The 24243-nt window shown below is 42.4% G+C and overlaps 1 protein-coding gene across 3 annotated transcripts in view; it reads right to left on the bottom strand.

The window, feature by feature from the left end:
- Nucleotides 1-24243, bottom strand: part of RAPGEF5 (Rap guanine nucleotide exchange factor 5) — a 256576-nt gene that overhangs the window by 176155 nt on the left and 56178 nt on the right. For all 3 annotated transcript variants that reach the window (XM_027539948.1, XM_027539946.1, XM_027539947.1), the window contains exons 2-5: nt 15464-15514; nt 13698-13804; nt 6576-6697; nt 4585-4753 (exon numbers count right to left, since the gene is read on the bottom strand). In XM_027539948.1, coding sequence (XP_027395749.1) covers nt 4585-4753; nt 6576-6697; nt 13698-13804; nt 15464-15514 — 449 coding nt within the window. The remainder of the gene's footprint in view (nt 1-4584; nt 4754-6575; nt 6698-13697; nt 13805-15463; nt 15515-24243) is intronic.

Here is a 24243-nt window from a genome sequence, read left to right as displayed (position 1 = left end):
TGGTTGTGACCTGCTGCTCCAGACATACCAAGCTGCCTTGTATCGTCTCAACACGCCACCCATCTTCTTGACTTCCCACCTGTCTGCTTTTCTATTTAGAGCATGGAGTCATGAATGTCAACAAAATCCTCTTAACCCACTAGGCTGATCTTTCCCTACAGGTGGTTAGTGAGGAATCAAAGGTGCCATCCAGTTAAGTGCTCTGCTCATTAACAGGAACAACAATGAACAGGCATGATTTTTTAAACAGGATAGAGGGAAGATCAGGGAGAGAGAGCAGAGGGCAGGTGAGTGAATGCAGGTCTGTGGGCCTCAGGAGCATCAGAATGCCAGCACACATCCAGGAGGGCACATTGGCCAGGACCAAGGGGCACTGATCAAGCCCAGAGAGATGGACCCAATGATGCCAGGCCCTGGGTCCACAGTAACAGCTCACCCCAGTTACACTCCAGGGTCACTAGGCAAGATCAGCGGGCATGGGAAAGGGCCACCGTGACAGGAGAGCCCAGGGTCAGGGGCCCACACCACCCACCATGTCCCCAAAGGCGATCTTGCTGAGGAGCAAGGAGAGGGCACAGAGGGACAACTATTTTAGCAAGCTAGGCTCAGGAGCTAACCAAAGACATTTAAAAAATTCCCTTACTAGAATAATTTTACTCGATGAGACTAAAATTATGGGGCTTTTCTTTTCCTTCTTTCTGGTGATCCAGCAGGACGGGACTCATGTGGACAGCCAACAACGGACCGCTTAGAGAAAAACAAAGTTACATTTACATTTTTCTTTACCTGCCTGAGTGCAACGTGAGTTAAATTTTAGCAATCCTCTATGACTCTTTTAACAGCAGCGTAAACGTTAACTGCCCTGTAATTGGCAGAATACAGTTTTATGTATCAAGGTTCACAGACTCAGTTATTCAGAGCACCACCACTCCCACCCCCGGGCAAGGGGTGTAACACAGGTGGTTGAATTAAAACAGCCAAGTTCCCACACAGCCTAAATTCTCCGAGTCAGTGTTAAGAGAGAAACATGTCTCACTCGTCCTGAAGGAATTATTAGGCTTCCTTTCCCTACACTGCAACTTCAGTATTCCTAACCCCCTACCCCCCACTTTTCCTCCTCCCACATCAATGAAAAAGAGTTAGAAAAAAGTACATTCTGGATGACTTGATCTGGCTTTCAGTTTGAATGCTGCTGCTGCTGCTAAGTCGCTTCAGTCGTGTCCGACTCTGTGCGACCCCATAGACGGCAGCCCACCAGGCTCCCCCATCCCTGGGATTCTCCAGGCAAGAACACTGGAGTGGGTTGCCATTTCCTTCTCCAATGCGTGAAAGTGAAAAGAGAAAGTGAAGTTGCTCTGTCGTGTCTGACTCTTAGCGACCCCATGGACTGCAGCCTACCAGGCTCCTCCGTCCATGGGATTTTCCAGGCAAAAGTACTGGAGTGGGGTGCCATTGCCTTCTCCGTCAGTTTGAATAAGTTACCACAATTGTTCCTTCTTCCCTCGGAGATTACCCATGACAACCAATGCACTCTCTTCTTTCAAATTATCTACTCAGCTTAGATGTAAAAGTTATTTTCTATCGAAGATGAATTTTGTTTCTTCACATTAGCCTAAAAACCTGCAATAGTTCCATTTTCCTTCCTGATATAAACATTTTATTTTAAATGGGAAAAAAAATCTGTTTTTTTGTTTTTTTTAAACGCGTCCTTAAAGAACAGAATTGTATTTACATAGGGACAGGAGGTAGTTTCCTCATATAGTGTTAAAGGGATTAGAGAGAAGACAGCAAATACTGGAACCCCAGTGTGGAACTGCACAGGCAGAACTTTGCAGCCTTCAGATATCAAAAAGGTTATTAAAAGAACCATAGGAATGGGTTTTCAGCTTCTGAAAAGACAATGTAAGTTAATGAGTCAAGAGGACTTTAGAGGGCATTTCACTAGAATGGGTAAAAATGCATGGATAATATAGTGGAATGGATACCATAGGACTAAGAATGACATAAAAGAATAGAAAAAAAAATTTTTGATACAAACAGCAAGAGCAGTAAATTACGAAAAGTGAGGGCTTCCCTATTGGCTCAGATGGTAACAATGAGTGAATGAATCTGCCTACAATGTGGGAGACTCAGCTTCAATCCCTGGGTCAAGAAGACCCCCTGGAGAAGGGCATGGCAACCCACTCCAGTATTCCTGCCTGGAGAATTCCATGAACAGAGCGGGCATGGTGGGCTACAGTCCATGGAGTCGCAGAGAGGCGGACAGGACTGGGCGACTAACACACACACTACACTCCACAAGGCTGCCACAGACTGCAGACATCACGGAAGCTCTGCGGTCAAGGCAGGACTTGGGCTCCCCCTTGAGGGGTGGGAAGAACCTGACCAGACAAGGAAAGGGCAGAACTTCACAAGGGCACGAGGGAGTAAACAGCTGTGGGATCCAGGCTACAGTGAATGGACATCACCAGATTGGAGCAGAAGTTATGATGGGATCATATGCGCTGAACCTTAGGAAGGGCTATGACCACCTAACTGGAAGAGGATGATGTCCCTTGGACACCTTCCTTTTCTCTGACCATAGATGATTCCAAGTCTGGATAACCTAATCTTTGATTAGGTTAAAAAAATTTGGCCCACAACATTTTACCAGAGCTTATAAGTTTGCTTATAACTCTAGTACAGAGGAAAAAAAAAAAAGATATATTCTCTCCAGAAGAGACTTGCAGTAGGTTCAGTAATTTTATCTTTTCATAGTTTGTACTTATAATATGGGATTAAACAGGTCTATAGCTCTCCACTGCCAATTTTCCCAGAGGAATTACCACTCCCAAATGTACGCGATCACATCAAGAGAAAAAGAATGTGCTGACAAGGCACGCTACGTGACTGTCAACTCCACAGGCATGGCACTGGGTACGGTGACTGGAGGGACAAAAGACTGCAAGTAATATGCAGTTAATATTAGGAACCAAATTTTTTCAAATAGGTTCATTTTTAGAACCTGCAGCAGACTTAGGGTTTCCTGTAACAAGGTCCTCTCACTGGCATTCCAATCTGCTTCCTCAGTGGGGGAGAAAGGAGTAGAGCTAACCATGAGGGCTGCTTGCAAGTTTACTGCAGGACCCCTCATGCCCCCATCACTCTGGACACACCCATCAGGACTGCACACACTTCCAAGTGCAGGACAGGAAATGGTTAAGAAGAGCTGCCAGAGAATGCCAGTCTATGGAGTCACAGAAAGTTACAGCCACCTCTAGCTTAATTCGACTCTTTCTTAGAAAGCTTTTTAAAATTTACTGAAATGCTCCTTGACTTTTCCTGGGAAACTTCTGGCCTATATTAAACGCCTATTACATGAAGGAACATTTTCTGCACTTAGTCGAATGATGCATTCTGTTTGAATTTGCTTTACGATGGCAAGGTCCTCTATGAGCAGTGGTGCTGCCAGTAGCACCGAATTCATAACCATTTCAGAGTCAGTCTAACATTTTTATAGCTTCTGATTATCCTATCTCAGAGGGGAAGCCAGAATGACCCCCATAACTCCCAGGCACACACTCTAGCAGGTGTTAAAAGCACGGGTGTGAGAGCCAGACATGGGACGTGCCACACACCACGTGTGTGACCTTAGATAGGTTACCTGATCTGTATGCCTCAGTTTCCTCACTTTAAAATAATAGAAACTGTGTTACACAATTCATCTGAAGATGAAATAACAAATATAAAGCATGTAGCACAGTTCCTGACACAAAGTGCATTCTTTACAATCAATCTATTAGTGTCGTATTCTCACACTTTTGTCTTTTCTAAAAGCCTGTATTAACTGTTCAATATTGTATTTTTTTAAACAAGAGTAATTCATCTTTGCTATGGTTGTAGGTGTTTCTCCCTGAACCTATTTTTCTTACCTATGAAGCAAGGATAATGCCACTTGCCCTCTAATCTAAATGTATTCTAGAAACAGAATATACAAAAGTTACTAACTAAAAATTTTAATTTGCGATTGATTATACTAAAATAAGCTTGTCACAAATGCTGTGCATAAACAAAGGCATGTCAGATTCCTCACATCATGACTCAAGTCCTGTTCCCAAACCTCCTCTAACAAATTCATTTTAATCATATAGTGACTCAGCATCTTCATGTGATAATGACTCATGGGTTTTAATTTGCCAAATGTTGCTTCTAGATTATTTGCAGAAATGTCTGTTGAGCTTTTTCTTAGGAAAGTCATGACTTAGCTAGAGAATTAGATGCTGGTTATTATTTTATTCCAAGTTCAGCTAAATCAAGTTTATTCCCAATTTGGATCATCTACTCATATAGCAGTGATTAAATTAGAAGCAGTATGGTGCAGCTGGTGGGGCATGGACTTATGGGGTTTGAACACCAGTTCAGTCATTTATTAGCTGGACTGAATTTTCAGCATTTTACCTTTCTGAACCTACATCTGAGAAATGGGAATAAAACAATTACTTTTTAAAGGAGATGGTCTTAAAAAGCAGAGCACAGTCCCCAGACACAGGGATGGTTCTTGAAGTGAGAATAATTTTACCACGGAACAAAAGAGCATGTACTTACAGTTCACAGATGCCAGCGCGGCTGGGAATGAGAGGCACAAGCTGCAGTAAGAGTCTGACGCCATTCTGCCACTCCTCTTCTCTCTCAAACTCACAGTACAAGTAGCTACACTCCTCAGATGAAAACTGGTAGAAAACATAGGTGTCCTGAAAGTATAAATGCTGGTCCACTGTTGGAAACAAAAAAGGTGTGGATCAGTTTTGTAAAGTATATGATTTAGAGAGTCATAAACCAAGTAACGGAGAAGGCATTGGCACCCCACTCCAGTACTCTTGCCTGGAAAATCCCATGGACGGAGGAGCCTGGTAGGCTGCAGTCCATGGGGTCACTGAGCGTTGGACACGACTGAGCGACTTCACTTTCACTTTCCACTTTCATCCACTGGAGAAGGAAATGGCAACCCACTCCAGTGTTCTTGCCTGGAGAATCCCAGGGGTGGGGGAGCCTGGTGGGCTGCTGTCTATGGGGTTGCACAGAGTTGGACACAACTGAAGCGACTTAGCAGCAGCAGCAGCAAACCAAGTAATAAATTGAAAGAACTACTAATTACTAGGGAGAAGCTAGGGATGGGACCATAATTAAGCCCATTCATGCTCACAATCACATTGAATGAAAAAGGACTTACTGACCAACCTATTTTTATTATTTGAAACTTTGGCCAGCACATTCACGTGGATTTTACAACTCTTCTGCTTCAAGGGACAGGTGAAATCAATAGCAATTTCAAGGGAGTAGAAGAAATTTCTTTTCTTTTTTTTTTTTTTAGTGTCCCAAAGTAGTACATTTACTTACTTTAATGGTACACAAATACAAAACTATGCCAAGTTTTAGATCAGTGGTTCTCAGCCAGGGGCAACCGTTCCCCGCCCTGAGGACATTTAACAACGTCTGGTGACATTCTAAGTTGCCACAACTAGGGGGTGCTAGGGATGCTACTGAACATCCTATCGTTTACAAGACAGCCCCCCACAACTAAGAATTATCTGGCAGAAAATACCAATACTACCAAGGCTGGGAAACCCGACTTTAAAAGAAATCAAGAAGTGGAGACGTTTCCTAAAAATACTAACGTAAAATTTTTTGCAAACCAGAAACCTGAACCTCACAAGCAAGCTGATAATTATAATCCTTAAAGGCAGTTAACTGCTTTCCTAAATAAGAGCATCAGGTGCTAAGTGTGACCAACTAAGATGACACCCACATCCCCATCTGTACCACTTTCCCACAGTAGGACTTGGGTATGACTTTCTGAACTTTATTTTGTTCTCTGACCCTCAATATTTATAACCTAGAGAAGAAAAGAACTTCCCAGTGACCCAGCACCCGCGTGGTAGAGCTAAATAAAGAATCCAAGCTGCTTGACTTATATAGTTCTTCAGTTCCCTGGGACTCAACAAAGAAAAGAGATATTCACCATCTATTTTAGTGTCTGTGCTAAGTCGCTTCAGCCGCGTCTGACTCTTTGTGACCCCATGGACTGTAGACCACCAGGCTCCTCTGTCCATGAGATTCTGCAGGCAAGAATACTGGAGTGGGCTGCCATTTCCTTCTCCAATTTTAGTGTCTAGTTAACATCAATTTTCTGTTCTATTTAAACAGTTTATTTTCATAGATCGTATTTCTAGCTGTTCATGATTCCTTATACAATTAAAATGGCAGACACCTTCTATTCATACAGTTTCTGATGATTATTCTAAGTACAGCAAGACAAATCACACATTTAGAGCAACTAAAGATGTCCACTGATCTTTTTTAAAAATTGTGATCATCATTTTGAATACAGAAGAGATGGAGTAAGGGAAAGACTCTTACAGGTTGTATTAATAAATCAGCAACTACCAAAAGGTGTGAGAAATAACAAAAGATGACCTGTCACTTTACCAGCAAAAACAATTTCCATCTAGATTATATCATCTAGAAAATCAAACACATTTTGGTCGAGCAGCTTACCAGCTTCAGGATTCTGTGCCTTCAGAACACGTAACACTAACCTGACGACAGGATTCCCATGTCCAGTAGGAGCTGCCAGACCCCTATGGCCATAGATCTGCACTGGACGAAAGGGCAGTGCTCCAGAAGCCAGTCTACCAGTTCTGACCCAACGCAGCTTCTCCTAGACAAAAGCAAACCATCCACAGTAAGACATGGTTGCCACCAATTTGCCAAAAAAAAAAAAATTAATTTAATACCATCCCTTTCATGTTCTTTTTAGACAAGCAACTCAAGAATAAATGACATGTACTTCTTATTCATGTTTCAGATTTTACCTCAAATATCACTTCCTTACAGAAGCTTAGAATCATATCCTCTTATACTTTTTCTTTGCATCCCCTAACATTTACCAATTATACATCTTTCCAAATGAATAATACCTACTTTCTTCCCTTGAGAATAATTTTCAGGAGAACAGGGACTATGTGTATGTAACTCATGACTAAACCCCAACATTAGGACAGTCCAGGAACACAGCAAATTCTCTGAATACATACATTGGAATAAACGAAGGAATACATTTAGCAGTCCTTTACTGAAAGACAATGTTTCTGCCTCGATAAGTGGCGATCAACTTTGGTGCAACCATTTACACATTTTTATCTCGTCTCTTTGAGAACAAGATAATTCCAAGATTAGACCAAGTTACACCACAGTGAGGGGTATAATGTTTTGTTTTCTACTCTTCAAACAGAGATTAAACCTAATATTTGTCTCAAAGAACAATAAATTTGACTGTTAATATAGTCTGTGAAGAAAGCTGAGCGCCGAAGAATTGATGCTTTTGACCTGTGGTGTTGGAGAAGACTCTTGAGAGTCCCTTGGACTGCAAGGAGATCCAACCAGTCCATTCTAAAGGGGATCAGCCCTGGGATTTCTTTGGAAGGACTGATGCTAAAGCTGAAATTCCAGTACTTTGGTCACTTCATGTGAAGAGTTGACTCATTGGAAAAGACCCTGATGCTGGGAGGGATTGGGGGCAGGAGGAGAAGGGGACGACAGAGGATGAGATGGCTGGATGGCATCACTGACTCAACGGACAAGAGTCTGAGTGAACTCCAGGAGTTGGTGATGGACAGGGAGGCCTGGCGTGCTGCGGTTCATGGGGTCGCAGAGAGTCGGACACGACTGAGCGACTGAACTGACTGACTGACTGATAGTCTAAGCAATCCACCAAGCAGCCTGGATCATAAACCCACAAACCTGGATGATGGATTCTGCTAACCACCTGAAGAAATACTTTCTATAATCCATCTTAAAATACACAGCTGTATTCAAAGAATGCCCTAATCTGGGTATTACAAGCAGTATTTTCATGCCTACCTTTGCATCTTTATCAGCCTCAGATGAAAAACCAAATAAAGAAAACTTTCTGAAATAAGGTTAATTATGCAGAAATTTCATTGAAACCTACTCTCCCATATGAAAAAAGTCACATCAAAATGTTTTTTTAAATACCTGCATCACGAAAATGACTATCTTTCTCCTATATTTTTTATTTAAGGACCAAAAAAATGCCAACATTTATTTGCATTTCTAGAACAAAAAAATATTGCCTATCTTTTATGACTGGCATAATCACAAATACCTAGAAATCACTCAGTAACCAACAGAATGAAGAAATGCCATGAGATACTTTATTTTCTTGGATGGTGGAAAAATAAAGTATAAACATTTCTGCTGAGATATCTGAACAACTATTCTAGCTTTAGTTAAAATATCACTTTCTTGGGTAAAGATTTGAAAGTTACTCTGAGATCATTAAGGCAATTCTAAGTTGTACCAACTGTACAAATCCAGTTGCAGGTTAGCAGTAAGACAAAAGAAAGAGTAACAGTCAAATAAATGGATTTTTTTAAAACAATACAAGAAAACAGATTGCAACAAAACAGGCAATTAGATCAAACTGTCAATATTAACTTCTAATTCCATAGGACACTTTCATTAGTAAATCCTCAAAGTGTTAATTCCTCAACACCTCTATCAATTAGCCAGCATCTTTGGGCTTGTAAAGCACTTTTATCATCTTAATCCTCATTCTCCTAACAATGAGAATATGGCTCCTCATATGGCTCCTCAGCCTGTTCTGTCTGACACCACCTGGAAAGTGGCAGGATACAACAAAACATTTACTAAACAAACTAAACTTTCAAACTGCAAACGGTGACTAGACAGACTCACTGGCTTGTTTCCTCACAGGTGATCAGGAAGACGTTTCCCAGAGCAGGGCTTCCTATGACTGTGTTGAGTGGGAGTCATCTGGGAGACCTTGTTAACATGAGGATTCTGGTGCAGTGTGGCTGGGTACAGCCTCAGAGCCCTCATGTCTAATGGGCTGCCAGGTGGGACCCGGGACCCAGCCCTACCTTCTCAACCGGAAAGACTTGCTCTGTGTCGGAGGCGGGGAGGAGAGCGTGGTGGACAGGACTGAGTCGATTTGCTCAAACACGGTATAGCCATGACTGCTGTCACGTGTAGGTATTAATAATCAAGCTCCTGCTCTCAGAGTAAGCTACTGTTGCAGTTGTGCACAATCTCTTTCTACCCCCACCTGCAATTTATCATATTGTGTTTCGAATTGCTTTCGAAAATCCATTTGCACCAGGGAAAATATCACTGGGATAAAGACAGACACTATCACTAATACCACCAATTCACCAGCTCTGGAGATAGTGAAGGACAGGGAAGGCTGATGTGCTGCCGTCCACAGGGCCGCAAAGAGTCGCACCCGACTTGGCAACTGAACAACAATACAAAATGAGGTGAGTGGCCACTGCAGTTAACCAACAACCTCCTTGACTTGTGGACCAGGTCAGCAACAATCCACTTTAAATCCCTGAATCGACAGGACTTCGAGGAGGGTGGTGGAGAAATCAGAGATGCATGGAAGGGAGGAGTGTGAACACCCACGGCAGTTCTTACTCCCCACCTATCTTCAGTCTTGTACTGAATCCAGAAGTTGTTCTGAGTACACAGAGACCTCACCAATGCTGCAATGCTAGATAGGAACATTATGATATGGAGGTGATGGCTCCAAGGTCAATGTGATTGCCACAGCAAATAAGAACTTTACTAATCTCTGAGGGCGAATACTTGGTTTTTCTTGGCCTCCTTCTGTCTCCAGTTACAGTTTTAGTCATCAGTTCATAGCAGTACAGGCAGACTCTCATCTCATTCAATGGGACAGTGGTATTTAGAGACTTACATGAAGGCTCAAAAAAAGTAGTATGATTTTTCCTATACTACCAAATGAATGGAAAACATCAAAACTGTGCAAGTAATTCTCATGTGGTACTCTGCCTCAATTTACCACCAGACAAATGAAAATGACTCAGCCTCAGTTCAGTTCAGTTGCTCAGTTGTGTCCGACTCTTTGCGACCCCATGAATCGCAGCACGCCAGGCCTCCCTGTCCATCATCAACTCCCAGAGTTCACTCAGACTCATGTCCATTGAGTCAGTGATGCCATCCAGCCATCTCATCCTCTGTCGTCCCCTTCTCCTCCTGCCCCCAATCCCTCCCAGCATCAGAGTCTTTTCCAATGAGTCAACTCTTCGCATGAGGTGGCCAAAGTACTGGAGTTTCAGCTTCAGCATCATTCCTTCCAAAGAAATCCCAGGGCTGATCTCCTTCAGAATGGACTGGTTGGATCTCCTTGCAGTCCAAGGGACTCTCAAGAGTCTTCTCCAACACCACAGGTCAAATGCATCAATTCTTCGGCGCTCAGCTTTCTTCACAGTCCAACTCTCACATTCATACATGACCACAGGAAAAACCATAGCCTTGACTAGACAGACCTTTGTTGGCAAAGTAATGTCTCTGCTTTTCAATATGCTATCTAGGTTGGTCATAACTTTCCTTCCAAGGAGTAAGCATCTTTTAATTTCATGGCTGCAGTCACCATCTGTAGTGATTTTGGAGCCCAGAAAAATAAAGTCTGACACTGTTTCCACTGTTTCCCCATCTATTTCCCATGAAGTGATGGGACCGGATGCCATCATCTTCGTTTTCTGAATGTTGAGCTTTAAGCCAACTTTTTCACTCTCCACTTTCACTTTCATCAAGAGGCTTTTGAGTTCCTCTTCACTTTCTGCCATAAGGGTGGTGTCATCTGCATATCTAAGGTTATTGATGTTTCTCCCGGCAATCTTGATTCCAGCTTGTGCTTCTTCCAGCCCAGCATTTCTCATGATGTACTCTGCATAGAAGTTAAATAAGCAGGGTGACAATATACAGCCTTGACCTACTCCTTTTCCTATTTGGAACCAGTCTTGTTGTTCCATGTCCAGTTTTAACTGTTGCTTCCTGACCTGCATACAGGTTTCTCAAGAGGCAGGTCAGGTGGTCTGGTATTCCCATCTCTTTCAGAATTTTCCACAGTTTATTGTGATCCACACAGTCAAAGGCTTTGGCATAGTCAATAAAGCAGAAATAGATGTTTTTCTGGAACTCTCTTGCTTTTTCAATGATCCAGCGGATGTTGGCAATTTGATGTTATCGTATTAGCACTTTGTCTCTAAACCCAGAGCATTAATCAGTCCTTAGACTTTCGCCACATTCTACTCTCAATAAACACAAAGTGTGCTCTTGCTTGGATGGGTGGTTCTTTTCCATGAACCTGATTAATGTACATCTTCCAATTCTTTCTCAGTCTATATCCAATCAGGAACAAAACTGAGAGCAAGGACCAGTCCTATAGACAGCCTTATGCAGGAGCGAAAATGAATCCTATGAGTCTGCTCACAACTAGGCCCCAAGACTGACATAAGCAGACCTCGTTTTATTGCACTTTACTTTGCTGTCCTTTACAGATATTATGTTACAAACTGAAGGCTTGTGGCAAGCTAAATATAGCAAGGCTATCAGTGCCATTTTTGCAACGGGATTTGCTCACTTTGTGTCTCTGTTTTTGGTACTTCTCACAACATTTCAAACCCTCCACTAACAAAAAGATGATGACTTGCTGAAGACTCAGATGATGGTTAGCAAGTTTTAGCAATAAAGTATCTTTTAAATTAAGGGACAAATATTATTTTTAGACATAATGCAATTGTACACTTAATAGACTACAGTATAACAACTGTTACATGCCCTGGGAAACACAGTAGTCCATGTGACCCATTTTACTGTGCTCCTCATTGCCCTGGGGTAGTCTGGAACCAAACCCACAGTACCTCTGAGGTATGCTTGTGCAGGCAGTTTTAGTTTTTAAGAAAAAAAAATTAGACTTGTCTACAGTTGATACTATCATCTATTAAAGAAACAAAAAAGAGAGAGAGAGATTTTACATGAAGTAGAGAAGGCACTGGTGACCCACTCCAGTACTCTTGCCTGGAAACTCCCATGGACGGAGGAGCCTGGCGGGCTGAAGTCCATGGGGTCGCTAAGAGTCGAACATGACTGAGCGACTTCACTTTCACTTCTCACTTTCATGCAGTGGAGAAGGAAATGGCAACCCACTCCAATGTTCTTGCCTGGAGAATCCCAGGGACGGGGGAGCCTGGTGGGCTGCCATCTATGGGGTCGCACAGAGTTGGACACGACTGACATGACTTAGCAGCAGCAGCAGCAATGCAACTATACTCACAGCTCCTATCCCAGCCACATGTTGCAACCACTTGACCTGGGCCCTAAGCTAGTAATTTTCAGACTTAGGGGCTTGAATTCGTTATGGGAGGAAGTGGGTGGAGTGATCCGGGAGCTTTTTAAAGAGATTCACAATTCTATATACACAAAAACACTGTTTCTCAACAGAATAAATCATGTCTAACCTATGTGGAAGGTGTCAAAACCTACATAAATACTAGTAAGATTAATTAAACATGGGATTTTAAAGTGTTAATTCATTGTAGTTCTCTCATCTCCACTATGTAGTTGCTCAGTGGTGCCTAAGATTACAGATCCTGCCAAGTTTTTTATTAGAAACAAGTTGTCGGCCTAGGACAGTTACTGATAGGGATGGGACATGAAGACATCATCTGGGGTGTGAAAACCTCCTAGATCTTGCTGAAGATAGCAGACACATAGGTATGTGTCATAATTAAAAATTCATCCATCAGTACCCTTAGATTTGTGCATTTTACTGTATGTAAACTATGCCTCAATAGAAAATGGGGGGTCTTCTTACTCAAACAGGTTAGGAAGCACTCTCCCCCCAAATCTAGGCCATGATGAAATTTTTCCCATCTGTGGCAAGTGGAAAAAAAGGAAAATACCATAAGGAGATGGTGATAAAGCTAAACTTAGTTAACTCAAAGAAACGTCTTTATTCTGAGAACCTTTCCTACTTTTTTTTGGCATCATTTGTTCTGAGTGTTCTTTCCTGTTCTTCATGGTATTGTAATCTCATCTCTGCAAGAACAAATAATGATAATAAATGATAGTGGTTCTTTCTCTGTTTATTTTTGTAGTTTTAGTATTGTTTGCTGTGGCTTAATACCTTTACTTGGAAAAATATTCATAAAAAGCTGGTCATTCACTTTTGTTATTTCTTTAAATCGCTCCATGAAATGAAGACATGTGCCCTGAACTTTCTCCGTGACCATCTTCTTGGTCCAGATGTACTTTAAGCTGACCATATGCCCATCCGTTTACTCTAACACCTCCACCCTTATTCACCTGCCAAGGCAAAGAAGCGCCATCCCTATGCCCACCTGGCCCTCCCCAACCCCGAAGCTCCTGAAGGGGCAGCTCACTCCCACCTGGAGAGTCAGAGTAGTGGCGCTCTCCCCCAGGGACCTCCAAAGGATCCTCACAGAGCTCTGGTGGAGGGGACCTGTATTTACAGAAGGCCCAGCACAGCACACGCCCAATAAAAACATTATATAACATCGTATCTTTGAGGAAGCAGAGCAGACTCTCAGGAGCCTATGCACACCTGCAGCTGAGCATTCCTCGCCTGATCTTCAGACCAGGAGTCCAGCTGTCCAACACTCAGCTCGTTTAATTAAGAGAGAAGTCACCACCAATCTCCCAAGCAGACACTTCAAACCCAGCAACCCTCCTACTCCTCATAATAGCCCATCTCTCTGTGATCAAGGTTATGACTTTAACACGTTTTCAGTTTTTTTTTTTTTTTTCTCAAGGAGAATTTCTGACAAGGTGTTAGGAAACTGTGTTACCTATAAAACCCCTTGAGGTTCGCTCTGTCCTTTATCAGGTCAGCTGCCTGAACGATGATAATATTCCGCAATGCTCTTCCTGCACAAGAAGAATTCTCCCCATAAATCTACATAGAAAAGACAAAAGATTCACTGAGAATTCAGAACAACAATGTGACAATTTGTGAGCTGCCAATGACACACTATACAGAAAAATTACGGCCAAGTCCCTAAGCTTAAAACACTTATATCTTACATACATAGCTAAGATAATAGCTACGTAAGTACCTATTCTATTTATTTTTGCTGTTGGACCATTTAAGCTATTAGGCTATAACAACTACTTTCCAAATGCTAAACTGCTTTAACTGTAAATAATTTCCTTTTACAAAAAATTTCCAGGGCAAAATACCTGTTTTTTTTCTTTATATACAATGTGTCTATCAATACAGCAAACTGAAGAACATTTTTATATGAATTCTCCCATATTGATAATACAAACATATAAACATGTTGGAAGATGGGAAAATTAAATTTTTTCCTATCTAGTGAGCATCTCGCACCATGATATAATTTGATACCAGGCTGCTGTCTGCTTTGCTTTTAAGCTTCACTCAACTGCAAAGTTCATAGTTAATTCCAAGCATCCTGGGTTCATCTACTTCATGATTGCATCTAGCAGATAAAAATTTCACATAACTTCTTCTTTTAATCTTCTGATTTGCCTGTATGCATCTCTGAATCTTGGAGGATGAAGGAGGGTATCCCTTAGATCTGGAGAAGGCTATGTCCCACTTTATAAACTACCTCCTTTCTCTGTAACCGGCTGCTTCATCCACAGGGCAATGTTGCCTCACAAAGGAAATGAAATGAACTCTCTTCCTAAGTAAAGGCTCATGAAAATGAAGATATATTGAGGGTGCATGCTTACATCTGTTCACTTGTTTCTTGCTGAACTCTTTTTGCACCCACAAAGTTTTGACAGAATATTTTTATCTTTTCCCAAGGCAAACAATTGATAATATATTGACTATAACTTAATCCCGAACACTCCAATCCCATCCTTATACTCCCTTAATTTTATCCTTAATACTATCACCTCCTAAACACAACCTAATGAGAAGATGAGAAGGACAGGAAGTGATTTTATTTTTAACATGCTAGACCCATTAAAAAAAAATACTTAAGCCAGCCAACTACTACCTGACTAATCCTGACCCTGAGTCATTCAAAAACACGGAGCAGCGGTCAGCCCCACTCTAGATGCTGGGGACGCAGTGGTGGGCAAGACCAAAGGTTCTGTCCTCACAGAGCTCACAGTCTCCTATCTTTCTAAAATACACAACCCTGTCAGCCGATTTTTTAACAACACAATGAAGGCAGCCCCACCTTGTCTCGGTAAGTATCCAGGGACCTTCTACTATTAGATACCTATAAATAATCCCCCTTTTCACAAAGTTTTCAGAGTAAAACATCCCTTATTTTTTAAATACAGCATTTCTATCATTCAGCAAATAGAAAATATTTCTATTATATACGAACTCTACCATATTCATAACACATTCATGTAAAGGACTTGGAAAGTGGGGGAAGTTTTTTTCCCTTATTTAGTGAACATCTTTCTACATGACAGTTATCAGAACAGTCCAAACACCTTTGGCCATGTCATTCCACGTGAAGGAGACGGCGTGATCAGGAGCAAAGGGCAGACTTCTAACTAGCAAGTACTACACTGGGATTTGTGAACTATTGTTTCCGAGATGCTGTAAGGCAGAAAAGAATCATACCTGGGATGGAGTATGTTCGAGGTATGGATTGGAAATTCTTCTTGATAGAGTCTATTTGGAAGGAAAGAAAAGGGAAAAATTAGAACCAGTTTTGTGGTACGACTGTACCATTAAGACACAATACATGCAACCGTGGGAAGTCCAGGAATTGTCCAAGCCAAAAAACGTCAATGGCCACAGAGGGTTAACATCTTTATTCTCATTCAAGGTAAATATCTGGTCAACATTCACTCCAATGGGACAGGATATGCTATCGGAATGGCTTCCATGGCTTTAAAAACTGCAACAGAACAACGGGTGTTTGTGTCTGTGTTGCTTTATTCTCAACATGATTTTGATACCACTTCGCCTTTCCCTTCCATTTTCCCTTTCATCGGTCTAATTCCAGCTCTCATCCGTGCACCCCTGGACTGCTGTTTCAGCCTCTCAATGGATTTCCCCAGGCTCCCATCATACCCTCTCAGGCCATCCTGCAAACCTCAGGTGAACAAAAGTCCCTGTGTAGCCCCCTCAACTGAGGGTGGGTCTCTCCTTGCTTACAGGAGTCAGTGAAAAACCCCTGCCTGCCCTTCTGGGCCCACCAGAGTTGGCCTCCAGAAGATTTCTAGTATTTTCCCTCTACCTCCCCACATGGCTTCTGTGATTTAACATAAAATCCACTTATCAGAAGAACCTACAACACATACCTGCCTCTGCTCATACCCTTCTCCACATCAGAAAGCCCTCACCTTCCCTGACATGGCCCTGAACCCCAGTGAAGCCCAGGTCTGTGCAGTCACCTGCTGGGTGAGGCTCCGTCCCCCTCCACTGGGATCTGTCCCTCTTTGGAGCTCCTTGTTTCTGACTATTTCTGGGGCAGCTCCAGGGTGCTCTGCCTTACTGGCTGGCCTTCCACACGTGCATTTGCCCAACTAATCCATAAGCTCCTTGAGGGAGAGCTGGCAGCTTATCCGTCTTTGCTTTCACAGGCTTTAGCACACAGCTGTGCACCAAAGTGTTGAACTTTTCTATTATTGCAGATTATTTATATCTCTGTATCAACTGAGTATTTGCTGAATGATTTGAATTGTAGGAGCTAATTTTTCCTACCTAACAATCCACTAAGCGGCCCCATCACCCACATGTATTTAAGCACAATAGAAAACTATTATGTTTTCCTGTTGCGGTTTAGGAAAAAGAACAGAGAAATGAACATTTACTGAGCTCCCAACCCTATGTTTAAAAGTTCTTTACACTTCTATTCTGAAGCTTGCTATCTTTTGAGATCCCATAGTTTTTTGTCTGCCTCCTCCACTTCTTAGACTCACTTACAGAACATTCCCTGCCACTCAGGGCCTTCCAGCCTCTGAAACTTCTACCAGACTTGATGGCAGAATTTCCCTCTGGCCCACTCCACACAGCTCCCATATTACTTATCTTCTAATTAAACCGAAATAAATATATGGACTCTGTATCCAGAAATGTCAGTTGGTACTCTGCCAAAGACTTGCAATGGCTCCCCAACCCCACCCTAAAAATTGTTTCAGGCAGTTCAGTTCAGTGGCTCAGTCATGTCCGACTCTCTGCGACCCCATGGACTGCAGCCCGCCAGGCTTCCCTGTCTATCACCAATTCCTGGAGCTTGCGCAAACTCATGTCCATCGAGTGGGTGCTGCCAAACAATCCAGAAATTGTTTAAGGTAGGCCATTTTTAATTTTTTTACGAATAATTTTATTTATTTACTTATTTTTGGCTGTGCTGGTTCTTGACTGTTGCGAGGGTTTTTCTCTAGTTGCAGCGAGCGGGGGCTACTGTGTAGTTGTGTGCCCGGGTTTCTCATTTCAGTGGCTTTTCCTGCTGCAGAACAGAAGCTCTAGGGTGTGCACGGTTCAGTAGCTGCGGCTCCCGGGCTCTAGAGCACAGGCTCAATAGCTGTGGCGCACAGGCGTAGATGCTTCGGGGTATACGGGACCTTCCCGCACAACCAGGGGTCAAACCTGTGTCTTCTGCATTAGTAAGTGGATTCTTTACCACTGAACCACTCAGGGAAGCCCCAGACAGGCCATTTTTAATTATCATGTATTAAAATAAAATATCCACTCCCCCCTTCTGGTCTAGTCTATACACATTCCCAACTGGCCCTTCCTAGGCCTTTTGACATCTGAGCCTAGGCATTTGTACTCACTCACTGAAATACTGAACAGTGTGAAATTTGCAGCTACACCAGATTTATAATTTGAAGATGAATCATCATAAGTGATTTTTTCCCCCTAAACAGCCTTTTAAAAGTCAATATGGCAGGCCATAACTGACAATCTTTATTACTCATCTAATTGCCTAAATCAGCTCAGAAAAGCAACTACGTCACATGATCTAGTTAAAAAGAAGGCTTCCAGGTAGAAACAAGCTCTGAAGACTTAGGTGGGGGCACTTCCACAAAAGAAAGCAAACGGCTTCCTTTCTCTCTGCTGCCAGCCCCAATCTGGCTGTCTTGACACTAGTGTTATACTTGCACAATTCCATTTCACAGAAACTTCCCCTGTGGGTGGCTTGTTACAAAAGATTGGTAAGGTGAGCCAATAAAGCCATGGGATCCTTCCATGCCGACTAGACAACAGTGTTAGATGAGCTCCCAGCCCACAGGGAATCGATCAGGAACTGCCTTTGACGGCACACAATGCCTAGATTTGTTGTCAGAAACGCCTCAGGAGCCTGCTCTCGACTCGTCCCCAGGGAGCTGTGTTTCCTAAATGTTCCAGACAGCAGCTCTCAAACAGTACAAGAAAGGACTGATTTGTTCAGCTGAAAATAACTACCATAAGCCTGTACTTTTTTTTTTTTTTTTGAGACCACTTTATGACTAAAAATTGCAAGTGCCAAAGACATATTAAAAAAGAACATGGAGGAACTGACCATCCATCAGCCCATTTTTTCACAGACCTTGTGAAAGGACTGTCATGGAGTTTTACTGGGAGAATGCCATGGGCCAACTTACAGGACTCCGAGAATCACTGCTCTAAAGCCCCTCACGAACTTTCCCTCCCAGCCGTTCCCTGAAAGAGCAGCACAAGAAACACTGATGATGCGCCTTCTCCACTCAACCTTCTTTCCATGGTACCCAATACTCAGCTGTTCTCATTCCACCCTGGACTCCCTCAGTTTTGTTTCTCCTCTCAGCATTTCTGAGCCTCATCTCACCACTCCTGTGGCGACTGGCTTTCCTTACACTCCTTATGAAGCACCTATTGAGCTCCTATTCTGGCAACACGGGAGCTCCAGAAACAGACATGTGAACAAGATACCATCCTCTAATTTAGAGATCAATTTACTGAAAGACACAGGATCTAAAGAACACTTTAAACCCATAAGAGGTCTCTTTCTTCTTCCCAATTTCCCGTCAATTTTCTCTATAATCTTGGGTGGCTGGTCCAATTGATGAAGGGTCCTCTTCTCAGTGGTTCTCACCATGATATCTCAAATAGAATGCCCAGATGAGATGATTCTTTTCTCCCCTTTATCTCCAATTTCCTAGAATTACTTAAGGTAGATGCAATGAGTCTTTTACACAGGACTTTATACAGACCATAGAGACAAGACTAGTAACAATACAAATGAAATTAGACTTTAATTCAAATTTCTTCTCCTTTCCAATTTAATGAACCATAAAGAATGATTCCCTAAATGATTCCATGCAAATCCCATATTTTAGACATGTGTTAGAAAATTGCAACCCTTTACTATTCATAAATGAACTTCCAGGAAAAAAAAAAAAATGGCATAGCTCAGAAGGATAACTGGAAAGCAATCATGTATTATTTCTATTTTTTTCTAAGTTAAGTGCCCACTAAAGTTAAACTAGAATAGTCTGTGAGGCTGGGTCTAAATTAAACATTTTAGCAACACTGGACTTAACGCACATTTTTTAATCAGCTCTTAAAGGACATGTCTTAATGTCTTAATGTTCTTCTTGGATTGAATTAAAAAACTTAGGCTACAAGGGGAGAGAGAAATGAAAAGAAAAAGACTGAATCACTTCAATCACCACAGAAGTATGACCTGATCTATTACAAACAGGAACCAACAAGAACTACCCAATGTGTTGATAAATTAAGACTTCAGCTCACAACACAACTTCTGTCATCTTCAGCCACTGTCCTCTACCCATTCTGGCTGACAAAGTAGAAATGAAGATGTTAAAACGGGTAAGTATACTTAGAAGTCAAAAGTTCCATAAGCAACTAGAGGATGCATGAGTTAGGAGACTAGGGACTACAATAACAGAGGCTGTGCAGTAGAGTTCCAAGACCTGGGGTGGGGGTCCTTTTAAGTCCCAGCATACCTTTGCACCTCAAGCAAAGCTTGATTCAGGTAAAAAGGACAGAACCCCACCCAGCCAGGATGCTGGCTTAAGAAGGACAAGGCCATCACAAGTTCAGCATAATGCAAACTGGAAACACGAGCCAAGTACTGATATGGAAGTGCAGGGCAGGGCACCCCAACTCTATCTGCAGATTCTGGTCCCAATTCAGACCCAACCATCCCTCAGGGCTCCAAGGGTCATGCTCCCAAAGTCACTCACATCCACAAAGGCCATTTGTAAAGTATCTTCTCCATACACCCTGGCCAAACCAAAGTCAATGATGTTCTCAAAATTAGATTTTTCCACTGCCTTGTGATATAATAAGAAAACAGACTGAGAGGGAAGGTGGCAGAAACACTTACTGAGCACAGCCTTTTTGCTTAAGCCCTTTCCCACGCTAGGAACTGCACCCACCTGTTCATACATCTATAGACAAGAGCCCTGAGGGTCAGAGAAATTAGGGAATTCACTTAAGGTCCCAGAGCTGGAAAGTTATACAGCCAGGGCTGGAAGAAAATTTTGACTGATTCCAAAGTCACCACTCTACTGTAACATGCTGCAGGTTACTAAATAATCAATGTGTTTGTACCGTGTGCTAGAGATTGTACTGATTATTTTACATGCAACATTCTGCTTAACTTTGGAAAAACTATGAGGTATTATTAATCTCATTTTGTAGATGGTAAAGCTAGACTTGAAGAGCTTAAGAAGTTGACCCAAGTTCATGCAAGTCAAGCCTGTCTGTAGTTATTTCCCCATACATTTATAATGCAGAATATGCCAATTTAAGAATCATGTGACAAGCAAGCACATGTGACTGCATGAAGATGTCACAGACAGTTGTCTCTGCTACATCCAGAGGCACTTAACCCTGGATGTAAATTAGAACCATCAGGGAACCTGAAGAAATAATCAGGAGGTCAGGTCCACAGAATTAGAGCCTATAGGAGTGCAGCCTGAATGGGTTTTTTTTCCAAGCTCCTCAGGGTAGCTTGAATGCACTCTGGTTTGAGAAAAACTAAAAAAAAACCAGTGGTTGAACTCGGTGATATGCAGCTCTCATCACCCACCTGCACTATTAAGCTAGGTGCACTCCTCAGCCATCTTCCGCCTCACATGCCCACCGGAGATCTACACACAGCAGAGGTGCAGGCCATCCAAACAACAGCCCTGGGGTCTGTGTCTGAGCTTCTGACTCTGGTTCGTGTAGAACAAAGAGTCAGTGTTGCAGTAAATCGCACCCTGCACCTGTTCTCGTGGTGTGTGTTTTCTACCAGCCCCATCCCAGACATAGCCCTAAGCCAAGGAGCCTCACGTCTGCGGAGCGGCGTCCTACCTACACACCTGCTGGAAGGACAGCCCCCTTTTAATGGCATCTGTAGCATCAGACTTCATTTACATTTCCCACTATGGAAGGATTCTCTTCTAGTATAAACATGTTTGCCCCACTTAAAAGCCAAAGGAGAAAATTAAAGTGGGGCTTAGGAATACTTATAAATATTTCACAATCTTGCCTGCCTAGGGAGATAAATCAGCAGGAACCAGCAGCTTCTGGGAAAATATATACAATAGGTATCATGGAAACAAACCCCAAAATGTCATCAACTTGATTCTTTTCATTCCTTGGGAAAGTATCTTTCTGTTCATTGTGTGTACAAACAACAGCATAACTGCTACAGGGTGGCTTCCTTGGTTAACACAGTCACTGAAAAGCCTTTACAATTTAGGAAGCAGGTCACTAAAGATTTGGGGTCAGCAGTTAAATTGGCAGCTTACTTATCCCCACTTGTCACTGAATTCCCTACCTGCAGTAACATCAACCCCCCCAGTCACACCTGGACTCCAAAATGAACGCCTTTCTCAGCAGCCAATGTGAAGAAGCTCCCACCTGCCCTATCTAGGACTTGAGCACAAAACAATGGAAGTATTGTTATACCAGCAGGATAAATACCCAGGAGTCCAAACTGATCTAAATCCCTGAATAAACAAACGTGGGGCAGAGGGCACAGTGGGGAAACAGCTCTTCCTTCCAGAATTCTTTCAATTACTAAATGCAACGAGAAGAGGCAAAGAATACCACAATTAGGCAAAGAACACAGTGCTAAATGTTGCAGGCAAGATTCATCAATGGGTGCCAAAATGAGAGAACAAAAGTACGACTGAGATATAGGACAGCTGCATAGTGTCAAAGTGTTTCCCCACAAGCTATTAAGGAATAGAGGAAAGAATAGTAACTTTTCAGCGGAGCTTAGCAGATCCTTCTTAACTAAGTGATAAAAGTTATCACCAATCATGAGACTTGACATCACTTGCCTGCTATTAATAATATGATACCCTGAGAAAGACACTTTCGGGGTATTTTTTGTCAAAATGCATCCCATAATTTAATGAGAAACCATCACGCAACTCCAAGCTGAGGGATATTCTTCAATATAACTAGCTCATACTCCGCAAAAACTGTCAAGGTAAGGAAAGACCAGGAAAAACAGAGCATCTATCCTGGATTGGAGGAGAACAAAGGAAACTGACAAGGGAAGACAATCGGATCCTGAGTGCCAGCCTGGACACGGATAAGGACCTCAGCAGGTCAGCTGGCACGAAGTGAATGAGGTCTATATTTGAGCTACTTGAGTGTCAATGCTGGTATTGACAAGTGCACTGTGGTTACATAAAATGTTAACATTTGGGGAAGCTGGGTAATGGTTATAAGGCTTCGTCTGTAGTATTTATACATTTAAGTCTGAAATTATTCCAAAGTGAAATAAAAAATGTTTAATAGCCTCCTTCCTCCCCACAAACAAAGCCTCAAAAACCATTCAAATATTATTTAAAATACAGCCTCTATTTCTGTACTAAAAGTTACTCTCTCCATAACATCATCATCCTGGGCTGCCCAGAATGACTGCCAAAAGAATGACTCTCCTTGCCCCCTGACCATTCTGGCCTCTAGCATCTTCACACAGATCGGATTAGCTTCCCTAAAACGTCTCCTTACATACTACTTTGTTATTAAAAGTAAAGTTGATTTTAAAACATTTATGCTCTTTATGCACTCACAGACAATATTCTAAGACTTTACCCAAGTGGGCAGTCTCTCAATGTCTACATAATCCTGGCTGCATGTCTCTTCTGCAAACTCCCCACTCTAGCCAGACAGCTGGTCCAATTTTCACTCTGCCAACAGTGTGCAATCTCACCTCCATGACCAAGCCCTTGCCACGACCTCTGACCTCTGTATATCTTTTTATTTCCACATTCTGCCCTTCCTTCAATCCACACAAATGCTGTGTAAAGCTCACCCAAGCCTTGAGCCTCCTGTGACCAATCTCTTTCACTAAACACTCTCAGTATTTGTCACTGATGTGTCTCCTGGCTCCATCTGCATATGTAGCTCATCTCTCCTCAACCAGCCTTGTAGACCCCCAGAGGGACTTCCACTTTCTGTCAATCTAGGACCTTCTACAGAGCACAGCAGAGGCCGGACAGCCAGTGGTGACTCCCTCCCACTGCCATATAACCTGGTGACCCAGACTCCCAGGCCAAAGAATAAGGCAGGATATCACTCCCTCAAAACCTATGAAACCCACCACCATCTCTGCCATCCTTCCCAGCTTGCTTTCTCAAGTTGCTCAACTCTGTTGTAAGTGGTCGCATATGAAACACACACACACAAACACACACACATACGTGAAACATACAAACATATATAGAGCATATTTTTAAACACCGAATAATAAATGTGCTTGCTTTAAAACAAAGATCCAAATGATTCTGAAAAAAAAATAAATAAATAAAACAAAGATCCACTTGAATGCCAATTATTTCTTTGCTGTGGAAAAGACTTCAATCAGTTACTTTGTGTGGAGTCTTCAAAAGGTAATTTTTTTCACTTTTCCTTTCCTATACTATTGCCAAGTCAAAAATGTGCAAAAGAAACACATCTTGGAGTAGCCATCTTCTCTTTGTTAGCTCTGGAAATAAGTCAGTCTCTTTAATGTTCCTTGTTAATTCGTACAAAAGTTTTTGAAAGCTGCAAAAAGCAACACAGGTGACGATGTACAGTCCTCTGGCAGAAGGAAGACTTAGACACTAGATCGAGTTTTTATTTTTCAATTACTCACCCAAGCCATACAGAGCACCTCCGAAATACAGTAGCAGACAGGACACCGGGAGGTCTCCAGACCATTCCGCAGCCTTCATCTTAGTGATGTGAGGCAGGAGGGATCAGGGGCCACAGTCCAAACCCAGCTGCCGGGCTCGGTTCATGGCGTTACCGGAACACAGCTGTGTCCCACGTTTATATCCGGCCTCTGGCCATTTTCCCAACAAAAATATTTTTTACCTGGCCTTCTACAGGAAAAGTTTACCAATCCTGGTCTAAATTATCAAATTTTACAGAGTAGGAGGAGCTCTGTAATCTCCCTAGCAATATATTCCAGT

This window comes from Bos indicus x Bos taurus, chromosome 4, assembly GCF_003369695.1.
Source record: "Bos indicus x Bos taurus breed Angus x Brahman F1 hybrid chromosome 4, Bos_hybrid_MaternalHap_v2.0, whole genome shotgun sequence".
NCBI lineage: Eukaryota > Metazoa > Chordata > Mammalia > Artiodactyla > Bovidae > Bos > Bos indicus x Bos taurus.
This window is presented reverse-complemented; position numbering and strand designations above follow the sequence as displayed.